The 15055-nt window shown below is 44.3% G+C and overlaps 1 protein-coding gene across 2 annotated transcripts in view; it reads left to right on the top strand.

The window, feature by feature from the left end:
* Window positions 1-1963: 1963 nt before the first annotated feature.
* Window positions 1964-15055, top strand: part of NCAPH (non-SMC condensin I complex subunit H) — a 46653-nt gene continuing 33561 nt past the window's right edge. Inside the window, exons 1-3 of one of the 2 annotated variants that reach the window (XM_089681714.1) lie at window positions 1964-2020; window positions 10027-10267; window positions 14377-14470. In XM_089681714.1, the coding sequence (XP_089537840.1) occupies window positions 10032-10267; window positions 14377-14470 (330 nt within the window). In that variant the 5' untranslated portion in view covers window positions 1964-2020; window positions 10027-10031. Of the gene's footprint in view, window positions 2072-10026; window positions 10268-14376; window positions 14471-15055 lie in introns of both variants that reach the window. The other variant, XM_089681715.1, reaches the window with a different exon arrangement.

Genomic DNA, 15055 nt, shown 5'->3' with positions numbered 1-15055 from the left:
TGTGTCGTCATCAGAGACAGCATCCGATGGACAAATTGATTTCATTTTATTTATAATTTTTTTTCCCCACATATTGCACTTCATGCCGGACATTAATTCCTTGGTGTCAGCGGTACGCAAATATGTCGCCTTGGTTGGGCCTTAATGCCAAGAGGCCTCTTACTTACATACATGATGTAAACAAATATGTGCTGGAATTTGCACCCTGCGAGTTCCCAAGACAGTTACTTGTGACTGGGAGCTTTCCGATCATGTGATCGCTGTGACAACCAATCACGGCGGTTCCCATGACCCTAAACCCTGCCCTGCCTTCTGGCATCAGAAACCCCTTAAAAGGTCGAGAGGCGCCAGCACAAAGGGGTTAAGGGCTTTGTTTTTATTTGAATTTAGAAATAATTATTGTGGATGCATTGTTTGTGAACTGCGCTGCACAATATTTTGAAAGTTGATATTTTGTTGATATATTTTATATACTGTAGAGGCAACACCTGATGTACAAATGTATAGTATTATTTTAACACGTTTTCTTGTCTTAGGTAGTTTAACACATGCTAAGCAGGCATTAGCTCCCCTTTTAGATCAAACCCTCCTCTAGTGATGTAAGTGATGGGGTTAGAGCCCATATAAATGTCAGCTATGGGTGGAGCCAGGTCAGAGTCCAGGGTATGGAAGCAGGATACCTGCTAATTACCTGTTATTGGTCACCTATGCATCAGTGACTAGTGGCAGTAGCAGCAAATTAACCCGAGTGTGGCACATTACTTATGGCATTAACTCCACCACCACCCCCCACTTCAGGTCGCTTAACACAAAACTATATCAGCAAGTCACTGACTTCTAATAAGGGATGTTTAAAACAGAATTACTACTGACCATCAGCACAGAAAAAGTGGAATTTCACTTTAAAAGTAACCAGCCTTAAACATGCCGCCTCTCACCTCTTATAACCTACGCTGACTAACCCTCAGTTTACATCTGTGTGAGTGGTGCCCCTGTGGGACCCACACAAATGCCTGTAGCTGCACCACCTGCACAGAGGAATGTGGTACCCATGGATGGGTGCCATTCATTCTAACGGCACACCGCCTGCACTGGAAATCGCAACCGTTCTGGGAATCTTGGTTCGATTTCCGAAGTAGTGCAGGGAATTCTTCCCTGCGTGTTCTGGGGCATGGGAGTCTATTCATATGAATGGGCTCTCGTGTCCACGCAAATCATGGCCCCCAGGACCGTACAGCTGTGAAGCAGCACAGTGGCCAAATGGTTAGCACCTCCTCTTGGCAGTACTCAGGTTGTTGGTTGGAATCTCAAACACGGCACCACCTGCCTGGAGTTTGCATGTTCTCCCTGTGCCTGTGTGGGTTTCCTCCGGGTACTCCGGTTTCCTCCCACACTCCAAAGACATACTGATAGGTTGACATCTGTCTAAATTGGCCCTAGTATGTGTATGTATGAATGTGAGTTAGGGACCTTAGATTGTACACCCCTTGAGGGTTAGGGACTGATGTTAGGGGGGAGGACAAGTCGGCTCATTGGAGGAGAGCACATTGAGGGCAGATCCTTGTTTATAAAAGCAAGTCGGCTCATTGGAGGAGAGAACATTGAGGGCAGATCCTTGGTTATAAAAGCAAGTCCACTCATTGGAGGAGAGCACATTGAGGGCAGATCCTTGTTTATAAAAGCAGATGAATCCAAGAGCACCTCTGCAAGCATAAATCCTGCTCTTCATGTTAATGTATTGTTCTCGAAAACAGTATGCATTTCAACCCACTTCAGTAACACGTTGACAGCTATCAGAAGAGCAAAGCAGCAATACCAATGAACCAGCACATTGCTGGCACTTGCCCCAAACAAAAATGTCGTACGACTCCCGTGGCCCTCCCCGTCCACCATGCCCTGCCCAATAGCCAGCCCACAGCTTTGTGGAGCCGCCTCGAGCCGTTATCTCGTTACGTCATTACGCTATACGATAGCGCGGAATTTTTGAAAGCTCTTGAGCCGGAAGTCAGGCGTCCGGGAGGTACGTGTGTTGTCTGGGGATCCCGGGGATCGGTGGTGGGGCTGCTGGAGGGTATGTGGCTTGATTGATGCGCCCGGCCAGCAGCGTTGTTTCTGCGCCTTTACTGATGAACACGGAGCTCGCACTGTAGCTGTGTGAACAATAAAGCTTGTTGTGACAAAACACTTGGCATAGAGGAGCTCTAATACACAGACTAGGAGAGTTTTCATGTAAAGTAGGAGAATCAAGATTGCTGTTGCTGACTCGGGCTACCCATACACTATACAATCGTATTGTCCAATCTCCTTTAGCTCTACCATCAGCTATGCAGTACAAGGGCCTGTCTGATTGGATACAGATTGACTGTATAGGCTAGATGTATCCTGTTTATCTGATATATCTAGAGATGACCATACACTATACAATCTGATTGTACACTCGTTTAGTTTTGCCAAAACTCTGTTAGGGAGGACATCTGTAATCTAACCAGTCAATCTGTATCCAATCTGACAGACCCTTCCACTACATAGTTGATGGTGGATGTAAATGATCTTCTATAGTCAGATTGTAGTGTGTATAATCATCCTTAAGTCCCTTTTGTGCAATTTGATCAGGTCTGCTCAGTTTTTCAGGCGCCCTGATAGGATGGTCCATACATCCCTATAGACAGGCAGGTGTAAAAGGACTTGTCACCATACAGGCTAGGTTCACACTATTGCGGCTATGCAAGCCATGCTTGCTCGGGCACAACAACATTCATTTCTGCACCATTTTAAAACCGCAGCGGCTGGGAAATCACTTGGCGCTTTTGCACCATGCGATTTCACAACCGTCCCCGCACCAAGAAATACACTGCGGTTTTAGACGTGGGGGGAGGGTGCGATTAACCGCTTCCCGACTGCCCTATAGCAGAAATACCACTACAGGGTGTCATGGGTGTGCAAAATCGTGTACATATGTGATTTTGCATTTCCGGGTAGTGGGAGCATGCGCACCCTACCCGCGCTGCCATTCGCGCCGGTGATTGTCGACGATCTCCGACGGGGAGGAGAATTGTTTGTAAGCAAAACAGTTCTCCCTGTCGGCTTGTGCACACTGCTTTGGATGGCTGTGCACAGCCATGCAAAGCAGTGTGATTACAGTGAAGCACAAACACAGGACAAAGTGAAACGGCACACAGTTAACCTTTTGATTGCCTTTCATGTTAACCTCTTCCTGCCCAGTGCCATTAGCACTGATTACTGTATTGGTGTCACTGGGGATGTCAGTGACACCAAGTCAGTTCCCCCCAGTGTCAGAATGTCCTCCACAGTCCCGCTATAAGTTGCTGATTGACGCTATTACTAGTAAAAATATATATAAAAAAAAAAAGCCCAGTGCATATATACTGCCGTAAACGCTATAACTTTCACGTAAACCAATTCATTTACACATATTGGGAATTTTTTTTCAGCAAAGACATGTAGCCGAATACATTTTGGCCTAAATTGACGAAATTTGATTTTAAAAAAATTTTTTTTTACTGGACATGTTTATTAGCAAAAAGTCAAAAATATTGTTTTGTTTCTCAAAATTGTCGGTCTTTTTTTTCTTATAGCACAAGAAATAAAAACACACAGACAAACACCACCGAAAAAAAGCTTGATTCGTGGGAAAAAAGGATGTAAATTTAATTTGGTCGCAGTGTTGCTTGTCCGCGCAATTGTCAGTTAAAGTAACGTAGCTCTGTAATGCAAAAAATGGCCTGGTCAGGAAGGGGGGTAAATCCTCTGGAGGGCAAGTGGTTACAATGGTAAACAGCACCTGAGAAAAAAATTAAAAATCCCTCTGCAAGGTAATGTCGGAGTGTGTTAGTATGCATTGCATGCTAGTACATTATGAAGGACTTACCTTACAATGAAGCCCTCCAGCAGCGTGCTGTCACTGCTGCAGAAGCTTCAATCTTCACCAGGTCTTCCTTCCAGGTTCACGAGCTGAAGCTGTCTGACTGGCCAAGCCATGATGACGTCACTACTGCGCATGCTTGTGGGAGTCCCGAGCCACGTCACGGATATGCCGTTCTCTCAGAGTGCATGCGCTGGCTGTCAAAAGGAGCGAATATCTTCTAAGCGGTGCAAGTTTAGGAGATATTTATTTGACCTACAGGTAAGCTTTATTATAAGCATACCTGTAGGTAAAAGTATACAAAACGAGTTTACTATCTCTTTGGAGTGGGGGTGCCATTAAAGTGGAACTTTACTCTCTTAGTCAACATTGCCTATTTTTAATCCTTATGCTGCTAGAATTAGTAAATAGAAAGGAAAGTATATCATATTTACTTGTTTTAAACAATTATTTTTATGTTTCTTCAGTTATTTCCTGGTTTCTTGCCTAGGAAAATGGTGTCTGTCAGCAGAGCTTGTTGCTTGTCATCTGGAGCTGTCTCTGCCGCTCATCCTGGCGGCCCTACCTTAGGCATAACCACACAGCGGGATGTGAGCTCCGGCTGCGGTCTGTGCTAACTCTGTCCATAACACAGTCGCCACTTACCTCTTTCTGATCTAAGGGAAGATAGATTCAAGGAAGTAAATGCTACATGAATCATCTGCCCTTAGTTAAGATTGTCATGTCAGAAATGCCAGCAGGCAGGCCCAGACTGGCCATAGGGCACACAGGGCATATGCCCAGGGGGCCGGGGCCACCGGACTTAAGAAAAGCGGCCAGTTGATGACTGGGGCCGCAGAGCAGGAGGTAAGCGGTGACTGTGGTTTGGACGGAGTTAGCACAGACTGCAGCTGGTGCTCACATCCAGCTGTGTGGCTATGCCTAAAGCAGGGCCTCCAGGAGGAGCGGCAGAGACAGCTCCAGACGACAAGCAACAAGCTCTGCTGACACAGACACCTCCCAGGCCGGCCTGCTGCACACACATCCGCACTGAAGGGATAACGGTAGCCTCTCCTTCACCCACCGGCACACTGTTACAGCTCGGCAGTTGATTGGGCTGTCTCTTTGCTGGACGGGCTAATCCTGTGCGGGCTGTCTCTTTGCTGGACGGGCTAATCCTGTGCGGGCTGTCTCTTTGCTGGGCGGGCTAATGCTGTGCGGGCTGTCTCTTTGCTGGACGGGCTAATGCTGTGCGGGCTGTCTCTTTGCTGGACGGGCTAATGCTGTGCGGGCTGCCTGTTTGCTGGATGGGCTAATGCTGTGCGGGGTGCCTGTTTGCTGGATGGGCTAATGCTGTGCGGGCTGCCTGTTTGCTATATGGGGATGTCTGTTTGCTGGACTGGGCCGTTTCTTTGCTATATGGGGATGTCTCTTTGTTGGATTGGGCCATCTCTTTGAATATACAGTGAAGGAAATAAGTATTTGATCACCTGCTGATTTTGAATGTTTGCCCACTCACAAGGAAATGATTAGTTTAAAAATCGAATGGTAGGTGTATTGTAACGCTGAGAGACAGAATAGCAACACAAAATTCAAAAGAAATGCATGTCTAACAAATGATGCACTGATTTGCATGTTCATGAGGGAAACAAGTATCTGGTCCCCTATCATTCAGCAGGATTTCTGGCTACCAGGTGTCTTTCATACAGGTAACAAGCTGAGATTAGAAGCAGTCTCTTAAAGGGAGTGCTGCTAATCTAATTTTGTTACCTGTATAAAAGACACCTGTCCACAGGAGCAATCAAACAATCAGATTCCAAACTCTCCACCATGGCAAAGAGCTGTCCAAGGATGTCAGGGACAAGACTGTAGACCTACACAAGGCTGGACTGGGCTACCAAGCTATCGCCAAGCAGCTTGGTGAGAAGGTGACAACAGTTGGTGCAATCATTCGCAAATGGAAGAAACACAAAACAACTGTCAGTCTCCCTAGGTCTGGTGCACCATGCAAGATCTCACCTCATGGAGTGTCAATGATCTCCAGGCAGCTGGGACCACAGTCACCAAGAAAACAATTGGTAACACACTACGCCGACAAGGATTGAAATCCTGCAGTGCCCGCAAGGTCCCTCTGCTCAAGAAAGCACATGTCCAGGCCCGTCTGAAGTTTGCCACTGAACATCTGAATGATGCCGAGGAGGACTGGTTGAAAGTGTTGTGGTCAGATGAGACCAAAATCAAGCTCTTTGGCATCAACTCATGTCACTGTGTTTGGAGGAGGAGGAATGCTGCCTATGACCCCAAGAACGCCATCCCAACTGTCAAACATGATGGAAACATTCTGCTTTGGGGGTGTTTTTCTGCTAAGGGGACAGGACAACTGCACCGCATCAAAGGGATGATGGACGGGGCAATGTACCGTCAAATCTTGGGTGAGAACCTTCTTCCCTCAGCCAGGGCATTGAAAATGGGTCGTGGGTGAGTGTTCCAGCATGACAATGACCCAAAACACATGGCCAAGGCAACAAAGGAGTGGCTCAAGAAGTACATTAAGATCCTGGAATGGCCTAGCCAGTCTCCAGACTTTAATCAGATTGAAAATCTGTGGAGGGAGCTGAAAGTTCGAGTTGCCAAATATCAGCCACCAAACCTTAAAGACTTGGAGAGGATCTGCCAAGAGGAGTGGGCCAAAATCCCTCCTGAGATGTGTGCAAACCTGGTGGCCAACTACAGGAAACATCTGACCTCTGTGATTGCCAACAAGGGATTTGCCACCAAGTACTAAGTCATGTTTTCTGAAGGGGATCAAATACTTATTTCCCTCATGAACATGCAAATCAGTGCATCATTTGTTAGACATGCATTTCTTTAGAATTTTTTGTTGCTATTCTTTCTCTCAGTGTTACAATACACCTACCATTCAATTTTTAGACTGATCATTTCTTTGTGAGTGGGCAAACATTCAAAATCGACAGGGGATCAAATACGTATTTCCTTCATTGTGTGTGCCATGGGAAAATGCAAAACGCGGCAAAACCACAGTACTGCAATTTTCGCGTGGTCTTGCCACATTTTGCATTTTCCTGCGGTCGGCGGTCAAAACGTTCCTATTCTGAACGCGATTCTTCAGCGTTCAGGAGAGGGAGGTTTTACCTCACCTAAACGCAGCAGCTCCTAAACTCTGCTAAAAACCTATATGTACATGGACACACAGGCTTTTATGGAATTGAGTTTAGGAACTTTGGCAACAAAATGTTTAGGAGCTGCTCATGTACATGAAGCCTAACTCTGTGACTCAGTACACAGCATTCCAGCCCTCACACTCCCTCTCCCAGTATAGACATTCACAGCAATAGGACTGCCCACACTGGTTCCCTGCACTGTACACGCAGACCTCCGCACATTTGCCTGGGAACACTCTGCAGTTCTCCCCCTCTGGTTTTTTTTAGGAGTCTTGGGTGTTTAAGTCCCCAGCCCATTGGCTGTCTTGGCACCATCCATCCACAGAACTGCATGTCCCACTATCCTTGTCCCCACTGCTGCTGCTACAAGGAAGGAGGGGTGGAACAGTGAGCAGGAATTACACAGCCTGCTCTGCTCTCTGTGCAGCAGCAACGTAGTGGAGGAGAGCAGGCACAGCAACGCACAGTCCATTCTCCACACACAGCAACAGGAGGGCACGGAATTGCCTTAAGCACTTTATCAACCTCTTCTGAGGCTGACTCTGGATGCAGACAGCATGTTTCAAGAGACGAAGTACTGGCAGCATACAAACTTTCCAGAGCCCATGGCCGTCGCTTGTATGCGACCATGGCACAGAATCGCTGCACACGAGGCAGCGTTTTTGTCGCCTTTGAACATGGCAAACTGTTCTCACCCTTTCAGCCATGTGAATGTAGCCTTGTACAAATGACAAGGCAATGGAAGCAAAATTTTAAAATATTCTTAGTTATTTCTTTATCTTCTGTAGGCTTTCAGGTTTGTTTTTTACCCCACAAATTTAAAAACTTTAACAAAAAAAGTCAGCAGCAGCCAGCATCTTCAATATCCTGTGCTAGCTCATCAATGACGTCTGTACCTATGCTTGTGCATGCCCTATCTGCTATGGAAGCTTATGGAGCAATGAACTACAAGTTCCATCAGCCTTTGCAGCTGTTGTCTTGCAGTTCTTAATGAATTACCATGGTGCTGTTGAGGCGTTGAGTCTTCCTGTCAGATTGTATCTGTTTGCCTGTATGGGAACACAGATACACTGACAGTTTGCAGGAGTCCTGCATTGCTCCAGCGACCTGCTGATCGCTGGTGCAATGCTATCCAGGCTCCAAAAGAAAAAAAAAGGAAATGGTCATTTTCTTTTTACCTGCAAAAAATGGGCATTTATTTATTTTAAGTGAACCAATCCTTTAACAGTTACTATCAATGAGCAGATTTCAATATGGGTGAAGACATGGCAAGTCATTATGCATGTTGGTGCTTCAGCGATCTCTGTAGCAATTTGCTTTCAAGCTGCTTGTAACAACATAATCAACTGAGCTGTAATTTTTCATGATGTTCCCAGGTTGGGTTTATTAGATCTGGGGGTCTCCAAACATTCTAAACCAAGGGGCAGTTTACTGTTCTTCAGAGGGGCCAGGCTTTGGCCAGTGGAAGTAGAAAATGTCCTGGCATTAGGAGGAAGAAACAAAGCCTTAGCCTTGGTGATCAATGGGAGTAAAAAAAAAATAAAATAAAATTGCATAGCATTTGTGGTCAGTAGGAGGAGGAATATGCCCCATCATTACTAGTAGTGGGAAGAATCGTGCCATATAGTTGTGTCGGTGGGAGTAATACTGCCCCATTATTGGTGTCAATGGGAGGAATAGTGCCCCATTGTTGTCAGTGGCAGGAAAAGTGCCCCATTGTTCTTGTGAGTGGGAGAAATGATGCTCCAGGTTTGGTATCAGTGGGAGGAATAGAGCCCCAAGGGCCAGATAAAGGCAAGCATAGGGCTACATCTGGCCCACCGGTTGGGAGGCCACTGTATTAGACAAATACAGGCCACCAATGACGAAATGGTGTATACAGGGATGTTACCCCAAAAGTAGAAAGCTGATAACTTTACATATTTTAGTATCTGAGATTCCACTTTAAAGTATATGTAAACTCAGTCACTAATATCTCAGAAAAGCTTTAACATGTTAAAGTAATTTCAAAAACATATTTCAGGATTTCTAATTCTGCAGACCAATACCTAGTGGTCCTCCTTTTTCACGTCATGAACCCCCCCCCCCCCTCGTCATGAGAAATGCCATGCAACCATAACTGAAGTGCATGCATTTAGAGTGCAAATAGCTGAAAAAAGACTGTAGTTGTTTAAGACGTGTAGTTCTTTAGCAGACTGTCATTCATTTAAGGGTTCTATCTACTTTAAAGGAAACTGTGGTTTCCATTCTCATGCATAGGTATAAATATAGTTTGCATTACTGACTTGTAACAAGCATGCAAATTGGAAGTTGCTTCCCTTACTTAATTGGGACTTCACCTGCAGCAATCTTGTATAGGGTTATTGGTTTAAAGTCAGCAGCCAGGTAACTAACATTTACAAAGTGTCTTTATGGAAAACTGGAAAAAAAAAAAATGAAGACTTTTTGAATGTACCTTATACTGCCATAATGCAACCCTGCAGTGTCTGTGTCAATTCCTGGGAATTTCCTTGGCATTTTTCAGAAATACGCATTTCTTCCCTTCAGTTTATATGCATTAAAATAAAATACTCCAGGTTGCTTTTTTTTTCCCCTGAACCGTTAGCTTTCCTTGAGTTTTAAAATAATTTCTGACAAAATATTTTTATGTTTTAGATGGCGGGGCTAGAAGCCATTCCTAGAAGGCTCCTGGTTAGGACTGCAGTTTCTTATCATGTGTTTCTATGTTGTAAATGATCCCTTTTAATGCTTCAACTGTGGTCCAGTAAATCCACTGTTTGAACCAGGGAGAATACTGGTCTGCATTTCACAAGCTCAGTATGCGAGTGGTTAAAAGATGAGGATATGTATAGCTATAGGAGTTTAGAGAGCTAATCCGCTTTTTATTCTTTATTCAATTGTGTACAAATACATTGTAGAAAAGTATTTGTGTAGAATTACATTGTTGCTATGCTGAATGCCTTCTGTATTTTTCTTTTCCAGACAATATGAACACCTCTACTCCTCAGTCAGGGGGTCGCCAGAAACCCTTGTCCCCGGATGGAGAATATTTGTCTCCAGCTACTAGGCCGCAGCCAGTCAGTGCAGCAGGAACCCCCACTCTTCAGAATTTCACCAGCAATGATGATGAATGGGAAAGAAAACAGAGGCGTCGCTCCAGGGTGATTGATCTACAGCTTAGTAATGCTGATTCTCCAGCATCTACAATCTCTCCTGCTCAGAGGTAAGTCCTGTCTAACTTCTGCCCAAAAACCCCCCAAAAAACTGCCTTTTGCCCCTCCCCCCACAGTTTTTTGTTGTTTTTTTTTTATTTGGTCAGAAACACAAAATGTGGACTTTAAATCCACACAAGGTGTGGTAATCGAACTTGACCTCTTTTTACCCTGGTGGAAAATCCTTTTTCTTTAGGCAAAGTTCACATCAGTGCAGGTGATTCCCGCTGCAGGGTCCACACCTGATCCTGCAGCCGCAACCACCCACACAGAAAAATGCAGTGGATGCGTATGGGTGCCATTAATCCTAATGCACTGGGACTCGCACTGCACTTGTGGTTCCCATGTGGGCTGCGATTTCTAAAATGCTGCACGGACCTTTTCCCCGCTTTTCAGGAGGCACAACAGAATATTCAAATGAATGGGCTGTTGTGTCCGCACAAAACAAACGTGGCTCGTTGACAGAGTTAAATTTCTTTTTTTCTTTCGCTTTTAAATCTTTTTTTTCCTGTACTGACATTTAATTGGCCACTTACGACTTCATAATTGCCTGAATCCTGGTGGCCAATTGAATTTGTGGATGGTAGATTGCTTAGTCTCTGGCAAGGCCTTGCGTTCATATATAGCAGTGGTTCTCAACCTGTGGGTCGCGACCCCTTTGGGGGTCGAACGACCCTTTCACAGGGGTCCCCTAAGACCATCAGAAAACACATATTTCCGATGTGTAAAGAGCAGCTACTGTGTAGAAAGCAGCTGCTGTGTTGAAAGCAGCTACTCTGTTAAAAGCAGCTACTGTGTTGAAAGCAGCAGTATTGGAGGTAAAACGACACTCATGAATTATAATTACTGGGTAAATAATTTTATGGTTGGGGGTCACCACAACATGAGGAACTGTATTAAAGGGTCACGGCATTAGGAAGGTTGAGAACCACTGATATATAGGATTCCTGGTGGATGGAAAATTGGTTGAAATTGCTGAAAATAGCCTGGTGTCAACCAATTTATTAAATACAGTGCACCCCGTGTGTGGCTGATATTGTTGTGGAATTCAGTCAAGTCCACTTTCCTTACAGCGGAGTTAGGCTGTGTTCACACTGGTTTGCTTTAAAAATTCAGCATGTGTTTTAGCAAAATGCATATCACGTTTTTACATGGTTTAATGCATCTTTGGAGCACTTACCAGACTCCCAGCAGCATACACCTTATAAACATGGACATGTAACTAAAAAAAAACACATCTGTGCTGCATTTTTGATGCGTTCCTACTTACTTACTATGGAAGGTACGTTTTTTTTTTTTTTCTTGTTTTATTTTGTAATGCCACTGAAAAAGGGCACCAAAAATGCAGCACACCCAGTGCATAGTGATATGAAAAGGTATAGGATTTAAAAGGGACTATGTTTCATGTGCTTTTGTTGCACTGTAAAGGTGCCTTTTTAGTGGGTCAATCGCGCACCAGTGTGAACAGGGGCTAACAAAGAAGTTTGACACATGTGAGACACTCTTCTTTATTAAGAGAGTGCTAGCTGCATGTATTGGAACAGAGGAATTTTTACAGTAAAGCAAATACCTCATTGATCAACAATACTGCCTAAAATGGGATGTCACATTTATACGTAAACAACAAGCCAAGTACAGAATAATCTTTGGCTTATTCTACCGGCTGGTCATGGCCATAAAACATTCACACATTCCTATGTGGTTACCACAAGAGTTCTTGAAGTGTTCAATGTTCAGGAGTAAACCATTATTTGCTTAACAGTTGTCAGGCCTCTTAGGAATTTAAAGGCTAAGTTCACCTTTTTTAAAATAAATGTATAAATGCACATTTTTTTTTTTTGCAGGTGAAAAAATGTGCGTTTTTTTTATCGTTTTTTTTTTTTTTTCTAGTGAGTCTGAAGAGCATTTCACCCGTGATCAGCAGATCGTGGGTGCAATTTCAGGCTCGTGCAGACTCTCAGGATAGCTGTCTGCCCCTGACTCCAGTAAGGGCATTCAGTTACTTGAGAGCAGGATGATTAACGAACTACAAGAGCCTTCACCAGCTCCCTCATAGTTCACAGAGAACTGCAAGCCGTCAGCCACAATTGCTGATGGTACTTAGTCTTTTTATTCACAGGAAGATGTTAATAAATGATGCGGCAGTGTGGGCACAGGCTCGCTATTTTCAAATTTTAACAGTGGATGAGGGAGAGATGATCCCCTGCCTACTATCACAGGGAAGGGGGGATTGGGGTGAGAAGGTGCAAATGCTGGAACATGTTGCGTGTTTCACCTTAAATGTGTGGAACATTTTAACTTGTTCCAAAGGTGAACTTGTCCTTCAATTATGCATCTTTATTCAATATTCAGGTTTGCTTCTTCGTCACTATCCTATCTCAACAGTAGTTAATCAACTAGGCTAGCCATTGCAGTAACAATACCTACAATTCTCTACATCTAATACAATAAATACATGGAAGGGACTACATGTAAAATTGTGATGGCAACATCAAGCATTACTTAGGGTTAAAGGATAACTCCACTTTTATGGGGGGAAAAAAATCACAAAAACCCCACAAATGATTGCAACACAAGCCATATTGTAATATGATGATATAAAAAATTACCTTTCTTTTTCAATATGAGAGGTGGAAAGGCCCATAGAAGGTCCTTTAACCCATCAGCAGGGCCACTTTCTGTTCTTTTGTGTAAGGAGGAATAAGATGAGCACTGCCAGAGCCCTACAAAATGACCTCCAGCAGGCCACTGGTTTGAATGTCTCTGACCAAACAATCAGAAACAGACTTCATGAGGGTGGCCTGAGGGCCCAACAACCTCTGGGATTTCATGTTTCGGTCCATCCGATGCTGCCAGATTTCACTTTAGACTGTACAAGAGCTCAGTGATGCCCTGGTCCAGAACTGGGAGGAAATACCCCAGGACACCATCCGTTGTCTCATTAGGAGCATGCCCCAACATTGTCAGGCATGCATACAAGCACATGGGGGCCATGCAAACTACTGAGTACCATTTTTGAGTTGCTGCAATGATTTTTCAGCAAAATAAACTAGCCTGCTGCATCATTTTTTCCATTTTGATTTTCGGGGTGTCTTTGAATTCAGTCCTTCTGTAGGTTGATCATTTCCATCAAACGATGGGGCATCCTTACGTTCCTAACACATTACCCAGTCCATATCAGTATAGATATCCAGCATGTTATTTTTCACTTTGAGATCTGATGTGTTTTCAAAGTGTTCCTTTCATTTTTTTAAGCAGTGTACATTGTTTTTTTTTTCTCGAGAAAACTGAAGTTACTCTTGCGCACACATATAGGTGTGATTGGATCTGTATAGTTTCCCTTTTTTCACACTAAACTTCAGTGCGTGACTTGGGCATAGTGTGACATAACACACTGCAGGGAAGAACATCCCGTCTGTGTACTGGATTCCAGAAGAGAGATCATGCTTTCACAAGCAACACCTGGAACACAGCAGGGGGCTTAGCCACAAAACATACTATAGGCGGGAATACAGGTATACTGTTTTTAAGTACGGTGTTCTGTACGGTGTTAGAAGCAATTCCAGGGAGGCAAACTGACTACATCTGCATGAATTTGGTTCTGTGCCTCTCTTGGTCAGTTTTATATAGAGCCCTATGAAACTAGCAGGATCACCAAGTATTTAGCAAGAACAGATAGGATATAAACTGTTCAGGATACATTTCTACAAGACCGGACTTTATGAATAAGCTGAGCCACACAAAGCCAGCTTAAGAACTAACCTGCATAAGTGCCACCATAGCTAGCAGCTTGCTTTGGTGGGCACTCGACGGGGGAAGGAGACAGGAGCAACGGTGGGGGACCTGAAAAAAGTAGGCTCGGGGCTGCTCTGTGCAAAACCATTGCGCAGAGCAGGTAAGTATAACATGTTTGTAAAGGTTCTCTTTTTTAAAATTTAAACAAACACTTTAACACTGAAGGCAGTCTGCCACCCCTGGTCATTTCCGCACTACATGATAACTCATGTGACCTTGGTTTTGACCAGTTATTGGATTGCTGCAACTAACTGCATTTGGTTACTGTGACTTCACCTGCATAAGTCCATTTACTGTTAAGTGACTGTTTGCTTTGTGTCAATAGATCTGGTGAGGCCAACTCGCTACTCCTGCCTAAACTGTCAAATACTCAGATCTCAGACCATTACTCCACCTGCATCAAGTTGTCGCAAGAGAATGTAAGTCATCTGCTGCACATGATTTGCTTGTTACATCCTTCACTAATGTATTTTGTTGCTGACAGGTTATTAACCACTTCTTTACTGCTCCTGTCGGGCCGTTAATATACATGGGCCGGATGGGAGCAGTACAGGAGCAGGTGGCCATTTGAAAACGTTCTCCTGTTTCCCTGGGAGCGCGCGGCACCACAATCCGGTGCCCGCTGTGTCCGGACACAGCGGAACACTGATCGCTGTATGGGACCTCTGTATGAGTCCCGATCATGTGATCACTGATTGGCCAATCGGTGATCACATGAATAGTAGTAAGCAAGATGTCACTTCTGACATCATTGCTTACTACTAGTGAAATCTGTGAATGATCACAAAGGTCACATGGTACAAGGCTGCTCACAACAACCTTGTACCATGTGACAAGCTGTGACCAATCACAGCTCACACAGCATTTCTTCATGGCTGCAAGAATGCAGCCAAAGAGAAGGAGAAATGATTGCTTTACAGCCTTTATGGATGTAAAAGCAATCGGTGTAAGAAAAAAAAAAAAAAATCTTCATCACCCCCCACAAGTAGTACAGTGTCACTACT

Source organism: Staurois parvus, unplaced genomic scaffold (assembly GCF_062004578.1).
Source record: "Staurois parvus isolate SC_StPar_1 unplaced genomic scaffold, SC_StPar_1.0 ptg000276l, whole genome shotgun sequence".
NCBI lineage: Eukaryota > Metazoa > Chordata > Amphibia > Anura > Ranidae > Staurois > Staurois parvus.
Note: the sequence above shows the minus strand (reverse complement) of the source record. Positions and strands in the feature narration are given on the sequence as shown.